The 20,323-nt window shown below is 45.4% G+C and overlaps 1 protein-coding gene across 1 annotated transcript in view; it reads right to left on the reverse strand.

Annotated features, from left to right (window-relative positions):
* rad51b (RAD51 paralog B) overlaps positions 1-20,323 on the reverse strand; it is a 565,342-nt gene that overhangs the window by 122,110 nt on the left and 422,909 nt on the right. The window contains exon 10 of the mRNA XM_078406166.1: positions 8,670-8,748. Coding sequence (XP_078262292.1) covers positions 8,670-8,748 — 79 coding nt within the window. The remainder of the gene's footprint in view (positions 1-8,669; positions 8,749-20,323) is intronic.

A 20,323-nucleotide genomic window follows, 5' to 3' on the forward strand; every position in this document is an offset into this window, starting at 1 on the left:
AGAGATGCTGCCTGCCCCGCTGAGTTACTCCAGCTTTTTGTGTCTATCTTCGGTTTAAACAACCATCTGCAGTTCCTTCCTACACAAGGCAAGCAACAGGGCGTGTGAAACAATTACATTTCAGCATTGTGGTGGTCAACTCTTCCCAGTTGGAAGAGGTGATCCCGGTGGCGCAGCGGTAGAGTTGCTGCCTTACAGCGAATGCAGCGCCGGAGACTCGAGTTCAATCCTGACTACGGGCGCCGTCTGTACAGAGATTGTATGTTCTCCCCGTGACCTGCGTGGGTTTTCTCCGAGATCTTTGGTTTCCTCCCACAATCCAAAGACGTACAGGTATGTAGGTCAATTGACTGGGTAAATGTAAAAATTGTCCCTAGTATGTGTAGGATAGTGTTAATGTGCGGGGATCGCTGGGCGGCACGGACTCAGTGGGCCGAAGGGCCTGTTTCCGCGCTGTATCTCTAAATCAAAATCTAAAAATAAATCTAAATCCCGGAATAATCGCAATGAAAATAAATCTAATTAGTACAGAGAGTAAAGACCAGAGAGGAACTGATTATTTTAAAGTTTTCCATTTAAAAAATCATCTTAAATCTTAAATAAATAATGTTAAACAAGTAACATTTGCAGGAAACACACTCTGTACTTGTAACGGTTCATTTGCAGCACTTATAGTTGTTGAGAAACTATTCATTCATATCATGTGCATTAGGCGAATATCAGAACTTAAATAGACAAAACTTTTGCGGTGAGTTTATTTTGTAAATTCTGTCTAGTGACAAAGCCTCACTCCATTCAATGTATTTCAGCGATGAGGCAGATCGCTTTGAAAAGCTAATGGCAGAGAGATGCTTGGAGACACCGTTTGATCGTCTGTACTTAACCATGCATCTGCCTCTTGTCTGAGTGTGGTCACACCATATGTGCTAGCATCATGCTGCAAATTGTGGCCATCGACACATTGCCGCTAACAACCCCAGAACGCACCAACGAGCTTGACGGTCAATTTGAAAAGCAGTCACCGTTAAAATATGTAGAGAAGCACAATAGGGCAACACGGTGTCGCAGTGGTAGAGTTGCTGCCTCACAGCACCAGAGACCCGGGTTCGATGCTGACTACCGGTGCTTGGCTGTACGGAGTTTGTACCTTCTCCCCGTGACCTGCCTGTGTTTTCTCGATTCTCTGGTTTCCTCCCGCACTCCAAAGACGTACAGGATCGTAGGTTAATTGGCTTGGTATAAATGCAAATTGTCCCTAGTGTGTGTAGGATGGTGCTAGTGTGCGGGGATCGCTGGTCGGCACGGACTCGGTGGGCCGAAGGGCCTGGTTCCGCGCTGTATCTCTAAACTAAGCTAAACAAAGGGCGGCACGGTGGCGCGGCGGTAGAGTTGCTTGCAGCGCCAAAGACCCGGGTTCAATCCCGACTACGGGTGCTGTCTGTACGGAGTTTGTACATTCTCCCCATGAAAGCGTGGGTTTTCTCCAAGATTTTCGGTTTCCTCCCACACTCCAAAGACGTACAGGTTTGCAGGTTCATGGGCTTTGTATAAATGTGAATTGTCCCTGGTGTGTGTAGGATAGTGTCAATGTGCGGGGATCGCTGGTGGGCTGAAGGGTCTGGTTCCGCAATGTATCTCTAAACTAAACAAAGGGCGGCACGGTGGCGCGGCGGTAGAGTTGCTAAAATGTAACAAACTGCACACACAAAGACTCCACAATTTGGTAATGACTAAATATCCTATTGTTCACAATGTTGGGTGTGGACCAGTAAACAATGTGACCAACCTCTTTGCTCTTTAATGAAATCAATTTGGATTTCTTTAATACCTCTGAACTCTACGGAGGTCTCAGAATCGTCTCTACACGTTGATGTGCGAGAGACAAGGTCGTCTGTATTGCAGTCAGAAAGCTCAAGAGGAGCTCACCGGTATTTCCACTGGAATCATTGAGCAATGAAATGCCACCTTCTAGTTCAATGCAAAAGAGTCCGTGAGAACCGTCTGCCCTCTGGCTGCGATACCTGCCCGTTCCTGCCCGCCTCCTTCAACAAGTCCTGGCAACAAGTCCTGTACCAGCTTGTCAAGTCTCGGTGGTGGGAGAAAATGGCAGCAAATCATCTTTCCCACCACTCAATCATATCTAGCTGCCTTTACTCATTTACTTTCCAGGTGAGTCAGAGGTTCACCTGCACCTCCTCCAACCTCATCTATTGCATCCGCTGCTCTAGATGTCAACTTATTTACATCGGCGAAACCAAAGGCAGGCTCGGAGATCGCTTCGCTGAACACCTTCGCTCAGTCCGCATTAACCAAACTGATCTCCCGGTGGCCGAGCACTTCAACTACCCCTCCCCCTCCCATTCCCAGTCTGACCTTTCTGTCATGGGCCTCCTCCAGTGCCATAGTGAGGCCCACCGGAAATTGGAGGAACAGCACCTCATATTTCGCCTGGGCAGTTTGCAGCCCAGCGGTATGAACATCGACTTCTCCAACTTTAGATAGTTCCTCTGTCCCTCTCTTCCCCTCCTCCTTCCCAGATCTCCCCCTATCTTCCTGTCTCCACCTATATCCTTCCTTTGTCCCGCCCCCCTGACATCAGTCTGAAGAAGGGTCTCGGCCCGAAACGTCACCCATTCCTTCTCTCCCGAGATGCTGCCCGACCTGCTGAGTTACTCCAGCATTTTGTGAATAAATCGATTTGTACCAGCATCTGCAGTTATTTTCTTTTACTCACACTGACTCTGGCTCACTGAACGCAGATGAGAGATGTCGCAGCCCTAACTCGTCTCCCCTCTCCCATCAGGCAAAAGGTGCAGAAGTGCGGAAACGCACACCTCCAGATTCAGGGACTGTTTCTTCCCAGCTGTTATCAGGCAACTGAATCATCCATCCTACCACAACCAGAGAGCAGTGCTGAACAACTATCTACCTCTCTGGTGACCCCCTTGCTTGTGGCAGCACCTCAAGCACATAAATTCACGGTAGCGCAGCGGTAGAGTTGCTGCTTTACAGCGAATGCAGCGCCGTCGACTCAGGTTCGATCCTGACTACGGGTGCTGCACTGTAAGGAGTTTGTACGTTCTCCCCGTGACCTGCGTGGGTTTTCTCCGAGATCTTCGTTTTCCTCCCACACTCCAAAGACGTACAGGTATGTAGGTTAATTGGCTGGGTAAATGTAAAAATTGTCCCTAGTGGGTGTATGATAGTGTTAATGTGCGGGGATCACAGGGCGGCACGGACTTGGTGGGCCGAAAAGGCCTGTTTCCGGCTGTATATATATGATGATATGATATGATAAAACAAATCATGCATAAATTACACGTAAATTAGATTTTAAAGGAGGACCATGCAAAAAAAAAACTAATTATTAGTGCAAAAACATGATTAGAAATGTAAGCAAGTCCATAGTCGTGCAAGAGATAGGCCGTAGTTGTTGTCGAGAGAGGAAAGCTCTTCAGCGGGTAGTCCATAGAGCTCAGAGGACCATCGGAACACAGCTACCAGCCTTGGAGGGCATCTACAACACACGATGCCTCAGAAAAGCCACCAGCATCCACAAAGACTCTTCACACCCCTGCAACAGTCTATTCGAACTTCTACCATCGGGCAGACGCTACAAGGCCTTCTAGGCCCGCACCTCCAGACTCAGGAACAGCTTCATCCCCAGGGCCATAGCTGCTATGAACCGGTCCTGCTGAGCCGGATGGTCACATCGCACAGTGAACCGGCACAGATCTACTTGCACTTTATTCTGTTTTAAAACTGTTACAATTTGTTTCATTGGGTTGTTTAAATTAATACTGACTAGCTAATTAATTGATTGCATCGTATGGGAGGCGCATTCCCAATCTCGTTGTACCCCTGTACAGTGACAATAACGATATATTGTATTGTGTCGTATTGTAGGATTAGGGTGGTGCAGATTGAATCAAGAAGCTGATCGTTGCAGGAAAGTGACTGTCCATGTACCTGGAGGTGTAAGACTTCAGGCTTCTGTATCTCCTGACCAACGGTAGCGTTGAGAAGAGGGCACGGCCCTGATGGTGGGGGATCCTTGATGAGAGATGCTGCTTTCTTGAGGCTTTCAATGGAGGGAGGGCCATGCTCGTGATGGACACCATTCTCTGCAGCCTTTGGCAGTTATGCGCCTTGGAATTGCCACACCAGGCCAAGGTGTAGCTGGTCAGGATACTTTCGACAGTACAACTGTAAAGGTTTGTTGGAGTATTTGGAGACATACTAAATCTCTTTCAATTTTTAAGAAGGTAGAGGCCACTGGCATGCCATCTTTTAGTTTGGTTTAGCTTAGTGTAGTTTAGAGATATAATGCAGTAACAGGCACTTCAGCCCACCGAGTCCTCACAAACCAGCGATCCCCTCTGAAGCCAACTACTTATTCACAAAATGCTGGAGTAACTCAGCAGGGCAGGCAGCATCTCAGGAGAGAAGGAATGGGTGACGTTTCGGGTCGAGACCCTTTTTCAGTCTGAGTTACTCCAGCTTTTTGTGCCTATCTTCGGTTTAAATCAGCATCTGCAGTTCCTTCCAAAAGCATCTGCATTTTTGTTAGAAAATAACTGCAGATGCTGGTGCAAATCGAAGGTATTTATTTCACAAAATGCTGGAGTAACTCAGCAGGTCAGTCTGAAGAAGGGTCTCGACCCGAAATGTCGCCCATTCCTTCTCTCCTGAGATGCTGCCTGACCTGCTGAGTTACTCCAGCATTTTGTGAATAAATACCTTCGATTTGTACCAGCATCTGCAGTTATTTTATTATACCCTCTGAAGCTAACTGTCAGTTTAGTTTAGTTTAGTTTAGAGCTACAACATGGGAACAGGCCCTTCAGCCCACCAGGTCCATGTCAACCATTGGGTCTTATCCCAGTTTTGCATCCTACACACTAGGGTCAAAACACAGGAGCCAATTAACCTACAAACCTGCATGTCTTTGGAGCATGGGAGGAAACTGGAGCTCCTGGAGAAAATGCACGTGGTCACGGGGAGAACGTACTAACTCCGTACAGACAGCACCCGGAGTCGGGATCGAACCTGGGTCACTGACGCTGTAAACGCTGGAAGGCAGCAACTCTACCGCCCATGTCGGTCTTGCTGGCGTTGAGCAAGTGGTTGCTGTTGTGGTACCACTCAACCTGGTGTTCTATCTCCATCCTGTACACTGATAAGGGGGAAGTCTTTTAGGACCGAGATGAGAAAACATTTCTTCACACAGAGAGTGGTGAGTCTGTGGAATTCTCTGCCACAGAAGATAGTTGAGGCCAGTTCATTGGCTATATTTAAGAGGGAGTTAGATGTGGCCCTTGTGGTTAAAGGGATCAGGGGGTATGGAGAGAAGGCAGGTACAGGTTACTGAGCTGGATGATCAGCCATGATCATATTGAATGGCGGTGCAGGCTCGAAGGGCCGAATGGCCTACTCCTGCACCTATTTTCTATGTTTCTATGTTTCTATCAGCGGTGGTGATTTGGCCAACCGCCGTGGTGCCGTGTGGAAGAATGCTGCAGTAAATGAGTTTGCTGCCTGTAAAGGAACAAGTCCGCCACCAGCAAATTTAAAGATGCCAGTGGAGGTGTGCTTGGTTACACGGTCATGAGCGCAAATAGAACAGAGCAGGGGGCTCAGCATGCAGCCTTGAGGTACATAAGGTCATAAGGCATAGGAGTAGAATTAGGCCATTTGGCCCATCAAGTCTACTCCGCCAGTCAATCATGGCTGATCTATCTCTCCCTCCTAACCACTTTTTCCTGCCTTCTCCCCATAACCTCTGGCACCTGTACTAATCAAGAATGTATCTATCCCTGCCTTAAAAATATCCACTGACTTGATTTTCACAGTCTTCTGTAGCAAAGAATTCCACAGATTCACCACCCTCTGACTAACAAAATTTCTCCTCATCTCCTTCCTAAAAGAGCGTGCACCTGTGTTAATGGTCAGAGGGGAAGCATCTACCATCTGACCCATGCCCTCTTCCCATTACTACCGTTGGGCAGGAGGTACAGAAGTTTGAAGTCCCACGCCACCAACTTCAGGGACAATTACTTTCCTACGCCAGGCCCTAAAGCATCTGGAGATAGCCACAAAAAGTTGGAGTAACTCAGCGGGTCAGACAGCATCTCTGGAGAGAAGGAATAGGTGCGGTATCGGGTCAAGACCCTTCTTCAGACTCCAGAGATGCTGCCTGACCCGCTGAGTTATCCAGCTTTTTGTGTCTATCTTCGGTTTAAATCAGCATCTGCAGTTCCTTCCAAAAGCATCTGCATTTTTGTTAGAAAATAACTGCAGATGCTGGTACAAATCGAAGGTATTTATTTCACAAAATGCTGGAATAACTCAGCAGGTCAGGCAGCATCTCAGGAGAGAAGGAATGGGTGACGTTTCGGGTCGAGACCCTTCTTCAGACTGATGTCGGGGGGGGGGTGAGACAAAGGAAGGATATAGGTGGAGACGGGAAGATAGAGGGAGAACTGGGAAGGGGGAGGGGAAGAGAGGGACAGAGGAACTATCTAAAGTTGGAGAAGTCAATGTTCATACCGCTGGGCTGCAAGCTGCCCAAGCGAAATATGAGGTGCTGTTCCTCCAATTTCCGGTGGAAATTGTTTTTCAAGAAACTAGGACCTTCTCGAACATTTTGGCTTTGTCCCACGTTAGTTTTTTTTAATGAAAGATGCAGCATGGAGGCTGGCTTTCCCAAGCAAACTATTGATCACCCGTTCGCACCAGTTCTATGTTATCCCACTTTCACATCCACTCCCTGCACACTTGGGTCAATAATAGAGGCCAATTAACCTACAAACCCACACGCCTTTGGGATGCGGGAGCAAACCAACGCACCTGGAGGAAACTCACACAGACACAGGGAAATTCGGCAAACTCCACACAGACAGCAGCCGAGGTCAGGATCGAACCCAGGTTTCTGGCACTGTGAGGCAGCAGCTCTACGAGTGGATTTGGTAGAGCAGGTGCCTCACACCAACCAACATCAACCAACACTCACAATGGTCTCGAAGCCCTCCGTTTCTTCCTCGACCATAGAACCAGCCAATCCCCATCGACCAACACTCAACATGCAGCCTCACACCAAATGTGTTGCTGCTCTACCTGATTAATCAGCAGGGGCAGGATGTGTCTTTATCCTTTTAACTTCTGTGCAAACCATAATGTTTTGCTACGTTAAAGTTGATTTTCTCCAAAGTTAAAAATGCAGGCATTTCAGCCCAGGTGCGTCTTGAAAGAGGAACGATGGAGATGTTTTGGAGAAGGGAGGGAGAAGGAATTCCCGACTGCAAGGAAGGTCACGGACATATAACCATGAATGTCAGACAACAGTAAGTTGGAGGTGCAGTCTGAGCAACACAGCTTATGATGCCTGAAGAAGGGTTTCGACCCGAAACGTCACCCTTTCCTTCTCTCCAGAGATGTTGCCTGTCCCGCTGAGATACTCCAGCAGTTTGTGTCTACCACAGCTTATGATGTCCTCTGTTAACTTATATTCCCAATCGTTCTTTGAAGCCACACTAATTTTACGTGCTGGAGCACATGTGTTGGGCGGCACGGTGGCGCAGCGGTAGAGTTGCTGCCTTACAGCGAATGCAGCGCCGGAGACTCAGGTTCGATCCTGACTACGGGCGCCGTCTGTACGGAGTTTGTACATTCTCCCCGTGACCTGCGTGGGTTTTCTCCGAGATCTTCGGTTTCCTCCCACACTCAAAAGACGTACAGGTATGTAGGTTAATTGGCTGGGCAACTGTAACAATTGTCCCTAGTGGGTGTAGGATAGTGTTAGTGTGCGGGGATCGCTGGGCGGCGCGGACCCGGTGGGCCGAAGGACCTGTTTCTGCGCTGTATCTCTAAATCTAAAAATCTAAAAAAAAATTGGAAAGAATTAACTTCGTGAAGATGCCGCAGACTAAGTTCCCTTATAGACAGCAAGCTCGTTTCTCCAGCATTCTTCCAGACGAAAGGGAAGAGGTCGTTTAAAATATCCCTAAGGTCAGACTTATTTAATCAGGTTGGTCACCCTGACACGGAATCGGCAAAATATATTTGGACTTTCAAAAGCCCTTGAATGGGATGCTGCAATGCTGTCTCTTGATCAAGTTCACGGCAAGTGAATGAAAACTGGATACGGGCAGAAAGATAAACTGGGGGTCAAAGGTAGTTAGGCTGATCGCAAATGGTGATAAATGGCACTCCTTCAGAATCAATGATAGAGTTATTGATATTAGCCACGGTTCCATAGGAAAGTACAGATTAGACTTTCACTCCTGAAAAAAACTGCTCCACTTATAGTACAGAATCAGGAGTAAACAGGCCTTTTACTTAGACACAAAAAGCTGGTAATTCAGGCAGCATCTCTGGAGAGAAGGAATGGGTGACGTTTATCCAGAGATGCTGCCTGCTTCGCTGAGTTACTCCAGCTTTTTGTGTCTGTCTTTGGTTTAAACCAGTACCCGCATTTCCTTCCAACACACTCTCCCTGTACCACGCCAAATCAATCCGTTAATCCTGAAAATACCATTGAATATAAAGATGAACAGAAAATGTCAATCCTTCATTCTGTAAAAGTTGCCCGGTATTTTACGGTTGACTGTGAAACCATTTAAAATCTTATGTCTTTGTCACTGGAGTTCTAAACTCGGAGAAGTTCCTACCTTGAAGAATAAGGCCCGAGCTCTGAATGGTGAACGTGAACACGGCAAACGGGGCAAGTGGAGACTTGGCAACGACGACCTGCAACAAGACCAGAGCAGAAAGGGAGAGGAGTTAAAGGTAGTAGAGCCAGGTCAAATCTGCAGGTAGCATATTCAGAATGGCTGACGTTCACACCATCCCCCCCACCCCCCCCACCCCCAACTTTCACACTATCATAATAATTACCGATTACCAGTTAGTCCGAGGGTATTCAAACAGGAAGATAGTACTTCACCATTGCTCTCTGGATGTGGTAGTGAGCACTGCTGAACTACTATCTACCTCATTGGCGACCCTCGTTGGTGACCCGCGGACTATCCTTGAAGATTATCCAGTCTGAAGAAGGGTCTCGACCCGAAACGTCACCCATTCCTTCTCTCCAGAGATGCTGCCTGACCTGCTGAGTTACTCCAGCATTTTGTGCCTATCTCGGACTAACCTTGATGGCTTTACCTTGCACTAATCGTTATTTCTTCACACAGAGAGTGGTGAATCTGTGGAATTCTCTGCCACAGAAGGTAGTTGAAGCCAGTTCATTGGCTATATTTAAGAGGGAGTTAGATGTGGCCCTTGTGGCTAAAGGGATCAGGGGGTATGGAGAGAAGGCAGGTACAGGTTACTGAGCTGGATGATCAGCCATGATCATATTGAATGGCGGTGCAGGCTCGAAGGGCCGAATGGCCTACTCCTGCACCTATTTTCTATGTTTCCATGTTTCTATTCCCTTGTCGTGTATCTATTCACTGTAAATGGCCCGATTGTGATCATGCATTGTCTTTCTACTGGCTGGACAGCACGCAACAAAAGCTTTTCACTGCACCTCGGTACAGGTGACAATAAACTAAACTGAGACTGAAACAGTCAAGAAGAAACACACCAAAGCAACGTGTGAAGAGGAAAAGACAAATTCGCTTCTGATCAGCAATTCAGTGCAATCGTAACACATAGCCACTAGTGCCCCACATCCCTTAAGACCCTTCTCCAACAAAAGGCAGGCCTAACATTAACAACTGACCTATCAAGAACGGCTGCCCCCAGAAGAGAGACAGTGTCTATGTGCTGGCGGCCAGGTTTGGAACATTGCTCCAATGTTAAACTCCCTAGTCCGAGTCCATTTACCTACCAAAGATAGACACAAAAAGCTGGAGTAACTCGACGGGACAGGCAGCATTTCTGGAGAGAAGGAATGGGTGACGTTTGGTTCCTTCTTATACATTTTATCCATTTACCTGCCATCTCCCTTTTGGTCTTGGACACTTCACATCGCTCCTTGACCTTCAGGGGGTGGTGAATCTGTGGAATTCTTTGCCCACAGAAGGCTGTGGAGGCCAAGCCAGTGGATATTTTTAAGGCCGCGATAGATAGATTCTTGATTAGTACGGGTGTTAGGGGTTATGGGGAGAAGGCAGGAGAATGGGGTTAGGAGGGAGAGATAGATCGGCCATGATTGAATGGTGGAGTAGACTTGGTAGGCCGAAAGGCCTAATTCTACTCCTATTCCATATGAACTTATGAGCACAGTGCTCGAATATAGCTGCCTTTACACTACATTGCACACTGCAGGTCACGGACGACAGTACCTTAGTGTTTCATCAATAATAACCCTCCCCAGCCAGTCTGGCTTGATTTAAAGTTCCAAACCCCCTGCCTATTAATCCAAATCTCTAAAGCCACTCTCTACTTCAAAACGTGACACTCTTGAGTTGACCCCAGCTATCCTTCTCCTTCAATAGACAATAGACAATAGACAATAGGTGCAGGAGGAGGCCATTCGGCCCTTCGAGCCAGCACTGCCATTCAATGTGATCATGTCTGATCATTTTCAATCAGTACCCCGTTCCTGCCTTATCCCCATACCCCCTGACTCCGCTATCCTTAAGAGCTCTATCCAGCTCTCTCTTGATTCCGTTAGCCCTAAGAGCCACATCTAACTCTCTCTTGCAAACATCCAGTGAATTGGCCTCCACTGCCTTCGGAGGCAGAGAATTCCACAGATTCACAACTCGCTGACTGAAAATTGTTTTTCCTCATCTCAGTTCTAAATGGCCTACCCCTTATTCTTAAACTGTGGCCCCTTGTTCTGGACTCCCCCAACATTGGGAACATGTTTCCTGCTTCTAACGTGTCCAATCCCTTAATAATCTTATACGTTTCAGATCTTAGAATATACATCAATGCCTTTGCCTCCTTGAGATTTGACTGTTGCAAAATGTTCTTGGCCAGTCTTGGCACCACCTTTCACTACGTGCCAGTTAAAGTTGTTTCAGAAAAATCCTAACTCATACTAATCCTAATTCACACTAAAACTCATGCCCATTGGCACACTGTGTTTCCAGTTAAATTTATAAATTCCCTTATAGTACTTGCTTTCAAAACTCTCCTTGCCTTAGCCTCACCATGTCATTAATCCCTATCGACCCTGGGACCCACTGAGGTATCTGCACATTCTGACCCTCTTCTTCTTCCCTGAGATGGAGCACACATTCAACAGCAACCATGTTTTTGGCTGTGAAAGCCATGGACCCGTCCTCCCCTCCGTAACCCTCAGCCTCTCCCACAGTGTTGACCACATTGTGTGGAGTGTCAAGCACCTCATTCTATTGTGTAAGATGTGACCCCTGAATAAAAAAATAAAATGGGTGGTAGGGGTATGGAATGAGCTGCCAGAGGAGGTAGTTGAGGTTGGGACTATCCCAACGTTTAAGAAACAGTTAGACAGGTACATGGATAGGACAGGTTTGCAGGGATATGGGACAAACGCGGGCAGGTGGGACTAGTGTAGCTGGGACATGTTGGCCGGTGTGGGCAAGCTGGGCTGAAGGACCTGTTTCCACGCTCTATCACTCTATGACTCAATGAGATGACCCAACCTGCTGTATGCTGGTTGCTTAGCCAGGAGGGAGAGCTACAATGTCGGCAGCTCGACAAACCTCATCAACCCTACTGAACGCACAGAGTTCATCAGTCCCTACACTGGTTCCATCGACTGGCTTGATCAGCACAAATAGGACCGCCCTTTCCCACCTCACCCCATCAAAAAAACAAACAGGTTTCTCAATTTAAGCAGTTGGGTGGATAACTATTTACACACCAAGTATTTCATTCAATGGGTATGGATGTATAACTCTGTTCCAGTAAGGTTACTTAATTTGAACTGGTAGTTCTATAGCTAATTCGGTGTTGAATTCTATTATCTTTCAGATAAATCTCTGGTTATATTTAGAATGTAATAATGATGACCAACTTTAACAATTCTTTGCATCATTTAGTGAAATGATTGACTCCACTTGCAGAACCAGAGCGGTCTGTCAACCTGTGTTGTTTTACGAATGTTCTTTTACAAAGTTGTTAGTTAAGGCTAAATTAAGCACAGACTAGGATTTAGCCACTGTTCAATAAGACCACTTTGGTCAGACCCTGAATTGTATATTATCTACAGGTTATTGGATTTTTTGGATATCAGACAGTCCCTCTGTTAATCATGTTACATCGATACAATTAACACAATAAATACAATTAAATGCAATATAGATACAGTTAACCATGATTTGTCTTTCTGCTGACTGGTTAGCACTGATTAAACGGGGCAAGAGGAGACTTGACAACGATAACCTGCAACGAGACCAGAGCAGAAAGGCTCTGTTAAAGAGTTAAAGGTAGTGGAGACAGGACAAATCTGCACAAAGCAAATTTGGAATGGCTGATTTTCACTCCCCCCCCCCCCACCTTCACACTATCATGAAAAGTTAGTCCGAGGGTCATCAAAGAGGTAGCTAGTACTTCAGCTCTCTGGGGAAGGGTCCTGATTCAAAATGGCGTCCGTCCATTCCCTCCCCGATGCTGCCTGCCCCGCTGATTTCCTCCAGTACTATGTTTTTTGCTTAAGATTCCTGCACCTGCAATTTCTCATGCCTTGATTTTTTAATGTTTCCTTCAGACACAAGAGCGGCCATTCTGCTGACTGCATTCATGCCAGCTCTAGGAACAACCCATCTGTCCCATTCCCCCACTTATTTGCTGTAGCTTCTCACACGTACATTAAACTTCCCTGACCACCTAAATATCCTAAAACCAATATCTGAAAAGAGATGATGTGATTCTGATTTCACTGCAGTTTTGATGCTGTGTTGCTTGGCAAAGCCTGCTGAGCTCCTGCGCTTACAATCCTATTTGCTTTCTCGCCCCAATAAAATAAAGGCAGACGTCCCCCTAAACTGGTTCTCCCACTCCGGAGGTGAGGCCTGACACTTGCATTCCCTTTGTGACTGGGGAAGGTGGGGTAAAAATAGACCGGGGTGAACAAAGACGATCATAAGGCAGCAGGAATCTACACACGCCTAAAACCTGAGATAAAACACAGAATGTTAGAAACACACAGCAGATCAGGCGGCATCTGTGCAGAGAGAAAAATATCAGGCTGATGAAACAGTCTGAAGAAGGGTCTCGACCCGAAATGTCATCCATTCCTTCTCTCCAGAGATGCTGCCTGACCCGCTGAGTTACTCCAGCATTTTGTGATACCATAGGTTGATGATTTCCGTCACAACTGGAAAAGTGAGAAAACACCTTTATTTTAAATTGTGTAGAATGAGGAAATGTCTGTGGCAGGATGTCCCAGGCAGTTTTCATTATCAATTAGAGTCACAGAGTGATACAGCATGGAAACAGGCCCTTCCTCCCAACTTTCCCACACCGGCCAACAAGTCCCAGCTACACTAGTCCCACCTGCCTGCGTTTGGCCCGTATCCCTCCAAACCTGTCCTATCCATGTACCTGTCTATAACTGTTTCTTAAACATTAGGATAGTCCCAGCCTCAACTACCTCCTCTGGCAGCTTGTTCCGTACACCCACCACCCTTTGTGTGAAAAAGTTACCCCTCAGATTCCTATTAAATCTTTTCCCCACCACCTTAAAATTCTTATGGAGAGTTTCTTCCACCTTTCCCACGAACTCATCCTACATCCCAAAGAGAAACAAGGAATACAGGTCAACGTCTTTTCATCAGAAATAGAAACTTGAGAAAATGTGCTTATTTTTAAAAGTTGGACAGTATGTGGTAGAGACACCTCTATGTGTCTAGGAGGGGGGATATCAGGGAAGATGGAGGCTATGCAACAAGATAAAGGGAATTGCCTCAAATATCCTTTCACCTTATTCCCTCCACCTTTCTACTTTCAGTAATTTAAAACACACTTATCCTGTATTTCTCTTCTTCGCCTCAGATGCTGTCTGACCAGATGAGCATCATCAGCATTTTCTGCTTTTATTTTACCAAAACTCTCTCTAATTGATTAGAAAATGAAAACTAAGGCAGCACGGTGGCGCAGCGGTAGAGTTGCCGCCTTACGGCGCCAGAGACCTGGGTTCGATCCTGACTACAGGTGCTATCTTTACGTAGTTTGTAAGTTCTCTGCCGTGACCTGCGTGGGTTTTCTCCGAGATCTTCGGTTTACTCCCAACACTCCAAAGACGTACAGGTTTGCAGGTTAATTGGCTTGGTAAATGTTAAAATTGTTCCGAGTGGGTGTAGGATGGTGTTAATGTGCGGGGATCGCTGTACTCGGTGCGGACTCGGTGGGCCGAAGGGCCTGTTTCTGTGCTGTATCTCTGAACTAAACTAAACTAAATTCGGGCAATAGGAAAGGCCCTATTATTACAAACAAGAAACTAGTACCTCAAGAGTTAATATTGAAAAGGAAGTCTGCATTTTTAAATAATACAAGATTTTACTATCTTTTTTTTAAGTGTTCACATACTTACATTCTTCAGATGCATTTAACTATTGTGTGATTCTCTGACACATTCCCTTGCATTCTGTCATTACTAGGAGTTGCGGCACAGCAAAGTAAAAATGCGACGTCATTGCATTGTCCAGGATGAACTCCTTGCATTCGTCCTCTGTAGCAGTCACTGACGATCAAGGGTGACCTGTTCCTAATTCAGCTCTGAGTTAACTCTTTTTCTAGTTTTTAGTGATACAGCGCGGAAACAGGCCCTTCGACCCACTGAGTCCGCACCGACCAGCGACCCCAGCACATCGAACACTAGCCTACACACACTCAGGACAATGTTACATTTATACCAAGCCAATTAACCTACAAACCTGTACGTCTTTGGAGTGTGGAGGAAACCGAAGATCCAGGGGAAAACCCACGCAGTCACGGAGAGAACGTACAAACTCCGTACAGACAGCACCCGTGGTCGGGATGGAACCCGGGTCTCCGGCGTTGCAAGCGCTGTAAGGCAGCAACTCTACCGCTGCACCACCGTGCCGCCCTTAACTGTTGAGAGCGATGCAGGACTGCAGATTGTTCCCCAGATGGGTCAGGGCAGGGGGCCGGACAGGAGGTCGAGTGAATTGGTTGAGAGGCGATAAGCTCATTCTGCTGATCTCCAATAATGGACTTGTCAATGCCCTCCCTTTTTTCCCCTCTGACTGACCACAGTGCCCTCCATAATGTTTGGGACAAAGACCCATCATTTATTTATTTGCCTCTGTACTCCACAATTTGAGATTTGTAATAGAAAAAAAAAATCACATGTGGTTAAAGTGTACATTGTCAGATGTTAATAAAAGCCATTCTTATACATTTTGGTTTCACCATGTAGAAATTACAGCTGTGTTTATACATAGTCCTCCCATTCAGGGCACCATCATGTTTGGGACACTACAATGTCATGTAAATGAAAGTAGTCATGTTTGGTATTTTGTTGCATATCCTTTGCATGCAATGACTGCTTGAAGTCTGCGATTCACGGACATCACCAGTTACTGGGTGTCTTCTCTGGTGATGCTCTGCCAGGCCTGTATTGCAGCCATCTTTAGCTTATGCTTGTTTTGGGGGCTAGTCCCCTTCAGTTTTCTCTTCAGCATATAAAAGGCATGCTCAATTGAGTTCAGATCGTGTGATTGACTTGGCCACTCAAGAATTGACCAATTTTTAGCTTTGAAAAACTCCTTTGTTGCTTTAGCAGTATGTTTGGGATCATTGTCTTGCTGTAGAATGAACCGCCGGCTAATGAGTTTTGAGGCATTTGTTTGAACTTGAGCAGATATGATGTGTCTATACACTTCAGAATTCATTATGCTGTTACCATCAGCAGTTGTATCATCAATGACGATAAGTGAGCCAGTACCTTCAGCAGCCATACATGCCCAGGCCATAACACCCCCACCACCGTGTTTCACAGATGAGGTGGTATGCTTTGGATCTTGGGCAGTTCCTTCTCTCCTCCATACTTTGCTTTCGCCATCACTCTGATATAAGTTGACCTTCATCTCAGCTGTGCACAAAACCTTTTTCCAGAACTGTGGTTGCTCTTTAACGTACTTCTTGGCAAGCTGTAACCTGGCCATCCTATTTTTGCAGCTAACCAGTGGTTTGCATCTTGCAGTGTAGCCTCTGTATTTCTATTCATGAAGTCTTCTGCGGACAGTGGTCATTGACAAATCCACACCTGACTCTTGAAGAGTGTTTCTGATCTGTCGGACAGGTGTTTGGGGATTTTTCTTTATTCTAGAGAGAATTCTTCTGTCATCAGCTGTGGAGGTCTTCCTTGGCCTGCCAGTCCCTTTGCGATTAGTAAGCTCACCAGTGCTCTCTTTCTTCTTAATGATGTTCCAAACAGTTGATTTTGGTAAGCCTACGGTTTGGCTGATGTCTCTTAACAGTTTTATTCTTGTTTCTCAGTCTCATAATGGCTTCTTTGACTTTCATTGGCACAACTTTGGTCCTCATGTTGATAAACAGCAATAAAAAATTTCCAAAGGTGATGGAAAGACTGGAGGAAAGACTAGGTGCTGAGAGCTCTCTTATACCTGCATTAAGGAGGCAATAAAACACACCTGAGCAATTACAGATGCCTGTGAAGCCATGTGTCCCAAACATTATGGAGCCCTGAAATGGGGGGACTATGTATAAACACAGCTGTAATTTCTACATGGTGAAATCAACATGTATAGAAATGGCCTTCAATAAAATCTGACAATGTGCACTTTAACCACATGTGATTTTTTCTATTACAAATCTCAAATTGTGGAGTACAGAGGCAAATAAATAAATTATGGGTATTTGTCCCAAACATTATGGAGGGCCCTTTATCTCTCATGCGGCCAATTACTCCCCCTAAGTAAGAGCTTAATTGGTGTCAGGTGTCAGGGGATATGGGGAGAAGGCAGGAGTATGGGGTTAGGAGGGAGAGATAGATTAGCCATGATTTTTTTTTTTAAATTAATTTTATTTAAATTTTAACAAAACACATACATGTTACAGCTCATCGTACCCAATGATACCTACATTATCAATTCGATTATACATGTATTGTTCTGTATTATCTCCCCACCCACAACCCCCCTCCCCCCACCCCCCAGTTAGAAAAAAGAGGAAAAAGGAGAAGCAGAAAGATTTTTAAAAAAGAAGAAAAAAAAAAGAAAGAAAGAAAGAAAGAAAGAAAGAAAGAAAGAAAGAAAGAAAGAAAGAAGGAAACCTGGAGACAAGAAGGAAACACTTCCGGCTAATTTCTTATTAAATTCTTTTTAAGGGTATCAAAACAATCCTGAAATTAAATATTTCCAATTCTTAATCCTAGTTTTAAAGTGAATGGGTTCCAAAGTTTCAAAAAGAAATCATATCTATTTCTCAGATTATAAGTAGCTTTTTCTAATGGGATACAACTACGCATTTCTGCATACCATCTTTCAATTCTTATTTCCTTATGATCTTTCCAAATGACCGCTACACATTTTTTTGCTATTGCTATTGCTATTTTGAGAAATCTTTCCTGATATTTATCTAAAGTTAAACTTGGTAATATTCCTTTAGTATCTCCCAATAAAAACAACCTTGAATCCAATGGTATGGTCTTATTCATCAATTGTTCCAAAAAGTTTTTTAGGTCTTTCCAAAAAGGAGTTACTTTCGGACATGCCCATGTGGAGTGTAAAAAAGTACCCACATCCTGGTTGCATCTAAAACAAATGTCAGGTAAATTTGGATTTAAATTGTTTCATTTTTTCAGAGTTAAATATAATTGATGTAAAAAATTATATTGTACTAAACTATATCTCACATTAGCCATGATTGAATGGCGGTGTAGACTTAATGGGCCGAATGGCCTAATTCTGCTCCTATCTCTTATGATCTTGTCTGTCAAAGTCAAGGTACAATGGACAACTTTTAAAATAATGCAGATGATATTACCTCAACCGATGTTTGCTGCTCATTATAAAAGATGATGAAGATGGACACAAAATGCTGGAGTAACTCAGCAGGTCAGGTGGCATCGCTGGAGAGAAGGAATGGGTGATGTTTTGGATCGAGACCCTTCTTCAGACTGAGAGTCAGGAGAAAGGGAAACGAGAGAAACAGACGGTGATGTAGTGATATCTCTTGTTACTACAGCATTTTACGTTTATCTTCGGTTTAAACCAGCACCTGCAGTTCCTTCCTGCACGTAAAAGATGACGACATGGCTTAAATTCTATTCACAAAAAACCCACCCTAACTTTTAAATAATCTCACCTTGCTACAATTCTTTAGGGGTGAATCAGACCAAGGAGAAACAAGAGAGACCAGAGATGATAGCTTCTCTGTCTCAGAGTTTTAATTACAGGGTGAATCTATCACAGTGCAATCTCAGTGAAATTTCCCGTCAGTTCATTTTGTCCATTAATTGTTGATAAAGATCAAGTGATCCAACTTAGAATTCACTTTCTTAATCCATATTATTTAGACAAATGAACATGCAGCAGCATTAAATTCTATTGAACATTATATCTCCAAAACCGCAACTATAATTTTGACACGATTTATATGTAACAAAACAAAACAAAAAATATTGCAGAAAACTAAAGTATAAACAGAAAATGTTGTAAATATTCAGCTGGTCAGGCTGCATCTGTGGGAAGGAAAACATTTTGGGTCGAAGACCCTTGGTCAGAACTGGGAAGGACACAAAGGGAGCTTGTCAACCCGTGGGGAGGGTGTGTAGAGTGTCTTTGGTTGAGTCAAACAAGGGTAGTCAAAGGATAGGTTCGTTGATTGATTGAAAGATACAGCATGGAAACTGAAGGACACAAAGTGATGGAGTAACTCAGCGGGTCAGGCAGCAGCTCTGGAGAGCACGACCTGCTGAGTTCCTCCCACACTTTATGTCCTTTTGTATATTAACCAGCATCTGCAGTTCCTTATTTCTGCAGCATGGGAGCAGGCTCCTCGGCCCACTGAGTCCACACCCACCGTTGCTTACCCGTTCACACTAGTGCTCCTTTATCCCAATTCTGCAACCAGTCCTTCACACGAGACAGAATTTACAGAAGCCAATTATCTACAAACCCACTCATCTTTGGGACATGGGAGAAAACTGAAGACCCATGTGGTCAAAGGGGGAATGTGCAAACTTCACACTGACAGCACCTGAGGTTAGGATTGATCCGGGGGTCGGGCTCTGTGAGGCAGCAGCTCTACCAACTGTGCCACCCCATACCTTCCCTTACCAGTGCTGCCTGATCTGCTGAGTATTTCCATCATGAACTAAAATAAACATGTTACTGCAGAGGACACCCTAGGTCTTTCTTCAGTAATATCCTGGGATCAGGGGAAGCACGGTGGCGCAGCGGTAGAGTTAGGTTCGCCAGAGACCCGGGTTCGATCCCGACCACGGTTGCCGTCTGTTCTGAGTTTGTACGTTCTCCCCATGGCAGCGTGGGTTTTCTCCGAGATCTCTGGTTTCCTCCCACACTCCAAAGACGTACAGGTTTGTAGGTTAATTTGATTGGTATAAATGTAAAAATTGTCTCTAATGTGCAGGATAGTAGACAATAGACAATAGGTGTAGGAGGAGGCCATTCGGCCCTTCGAGCCAGCACCGCCATTCAATGTGATCATGGCTGATCATTCTCAATCAGTACCCCGTTCCTGCCTTCTCCCCATACCCCCTGACTCCGCTATCCTTAAGAGCTCTATCCAGCTCTCTCTTGAATGCATTCAGAGAATTGGCCTCCACTGCCTTCTGAGGCAGAATTCCACAGATTCACAACTCTTTGACGGAAAAAGTGTTTCCTCATCTCGGTTCTAAATGGCCTACCCCTTTTTCTTAAACTGTGGCCCCTTGTTCTGGACTCCCCCAACATTGGGAACATGTTTCCTGCCTCTAACGTGTCCATAGTGCTAGCATACGTGGATCGCTGGTCGGCGCGGACTCGGTGCGCCAGAGGCTGTGATCACGCTGAATCTCTAAACTAAACTAAACTGTAATGCTTAGCTCAGCAAGAAGCTGGTGTTCATGTTAGCGTTACTTCTATGCAAGGGAAGTAGGTGGAAGGGATGCACAATATTTTCAGCAGCAACTACAGCAGGGGGAACCTAAATTCAAGATGCCAAACCCATTGCAAGGAATGACATAGGAGGGGATGACGGCTCTAATATCTCACTTGGAAAGGAAGCATCTCAGACAGTGCGGCACATCCTCAGTATGGCACTGAAGTGCCAGCCTGGATTCCAAAATCAAACTCCTAACAATCCATTCTCCAAGATCATTCCACGCTAAAATATTTCCATCAGATGACCACGTCCACAGACATCTGAAAGAATTTGGGAGTCGACAGCATGTGGT

The sequence above is a fragment of the Rhinoraja longicauda genome, chromosome 10 (genome assembly GCF_053455715.1).
Source record: "Rhinoraja longicauda isolate Sanriku21f chromosome 10, sRhiLon1.1, whole genome shotgun sequence".
In the NCBI taxonomy this organism is placed as follows: domain Eukaryota; kingdom Metazoa; phylum Chordata; class Chondrichthyes; order Rajiformes; family Arhynchobatidae; genus Rhinoraja; species Rhinoraja longicauda.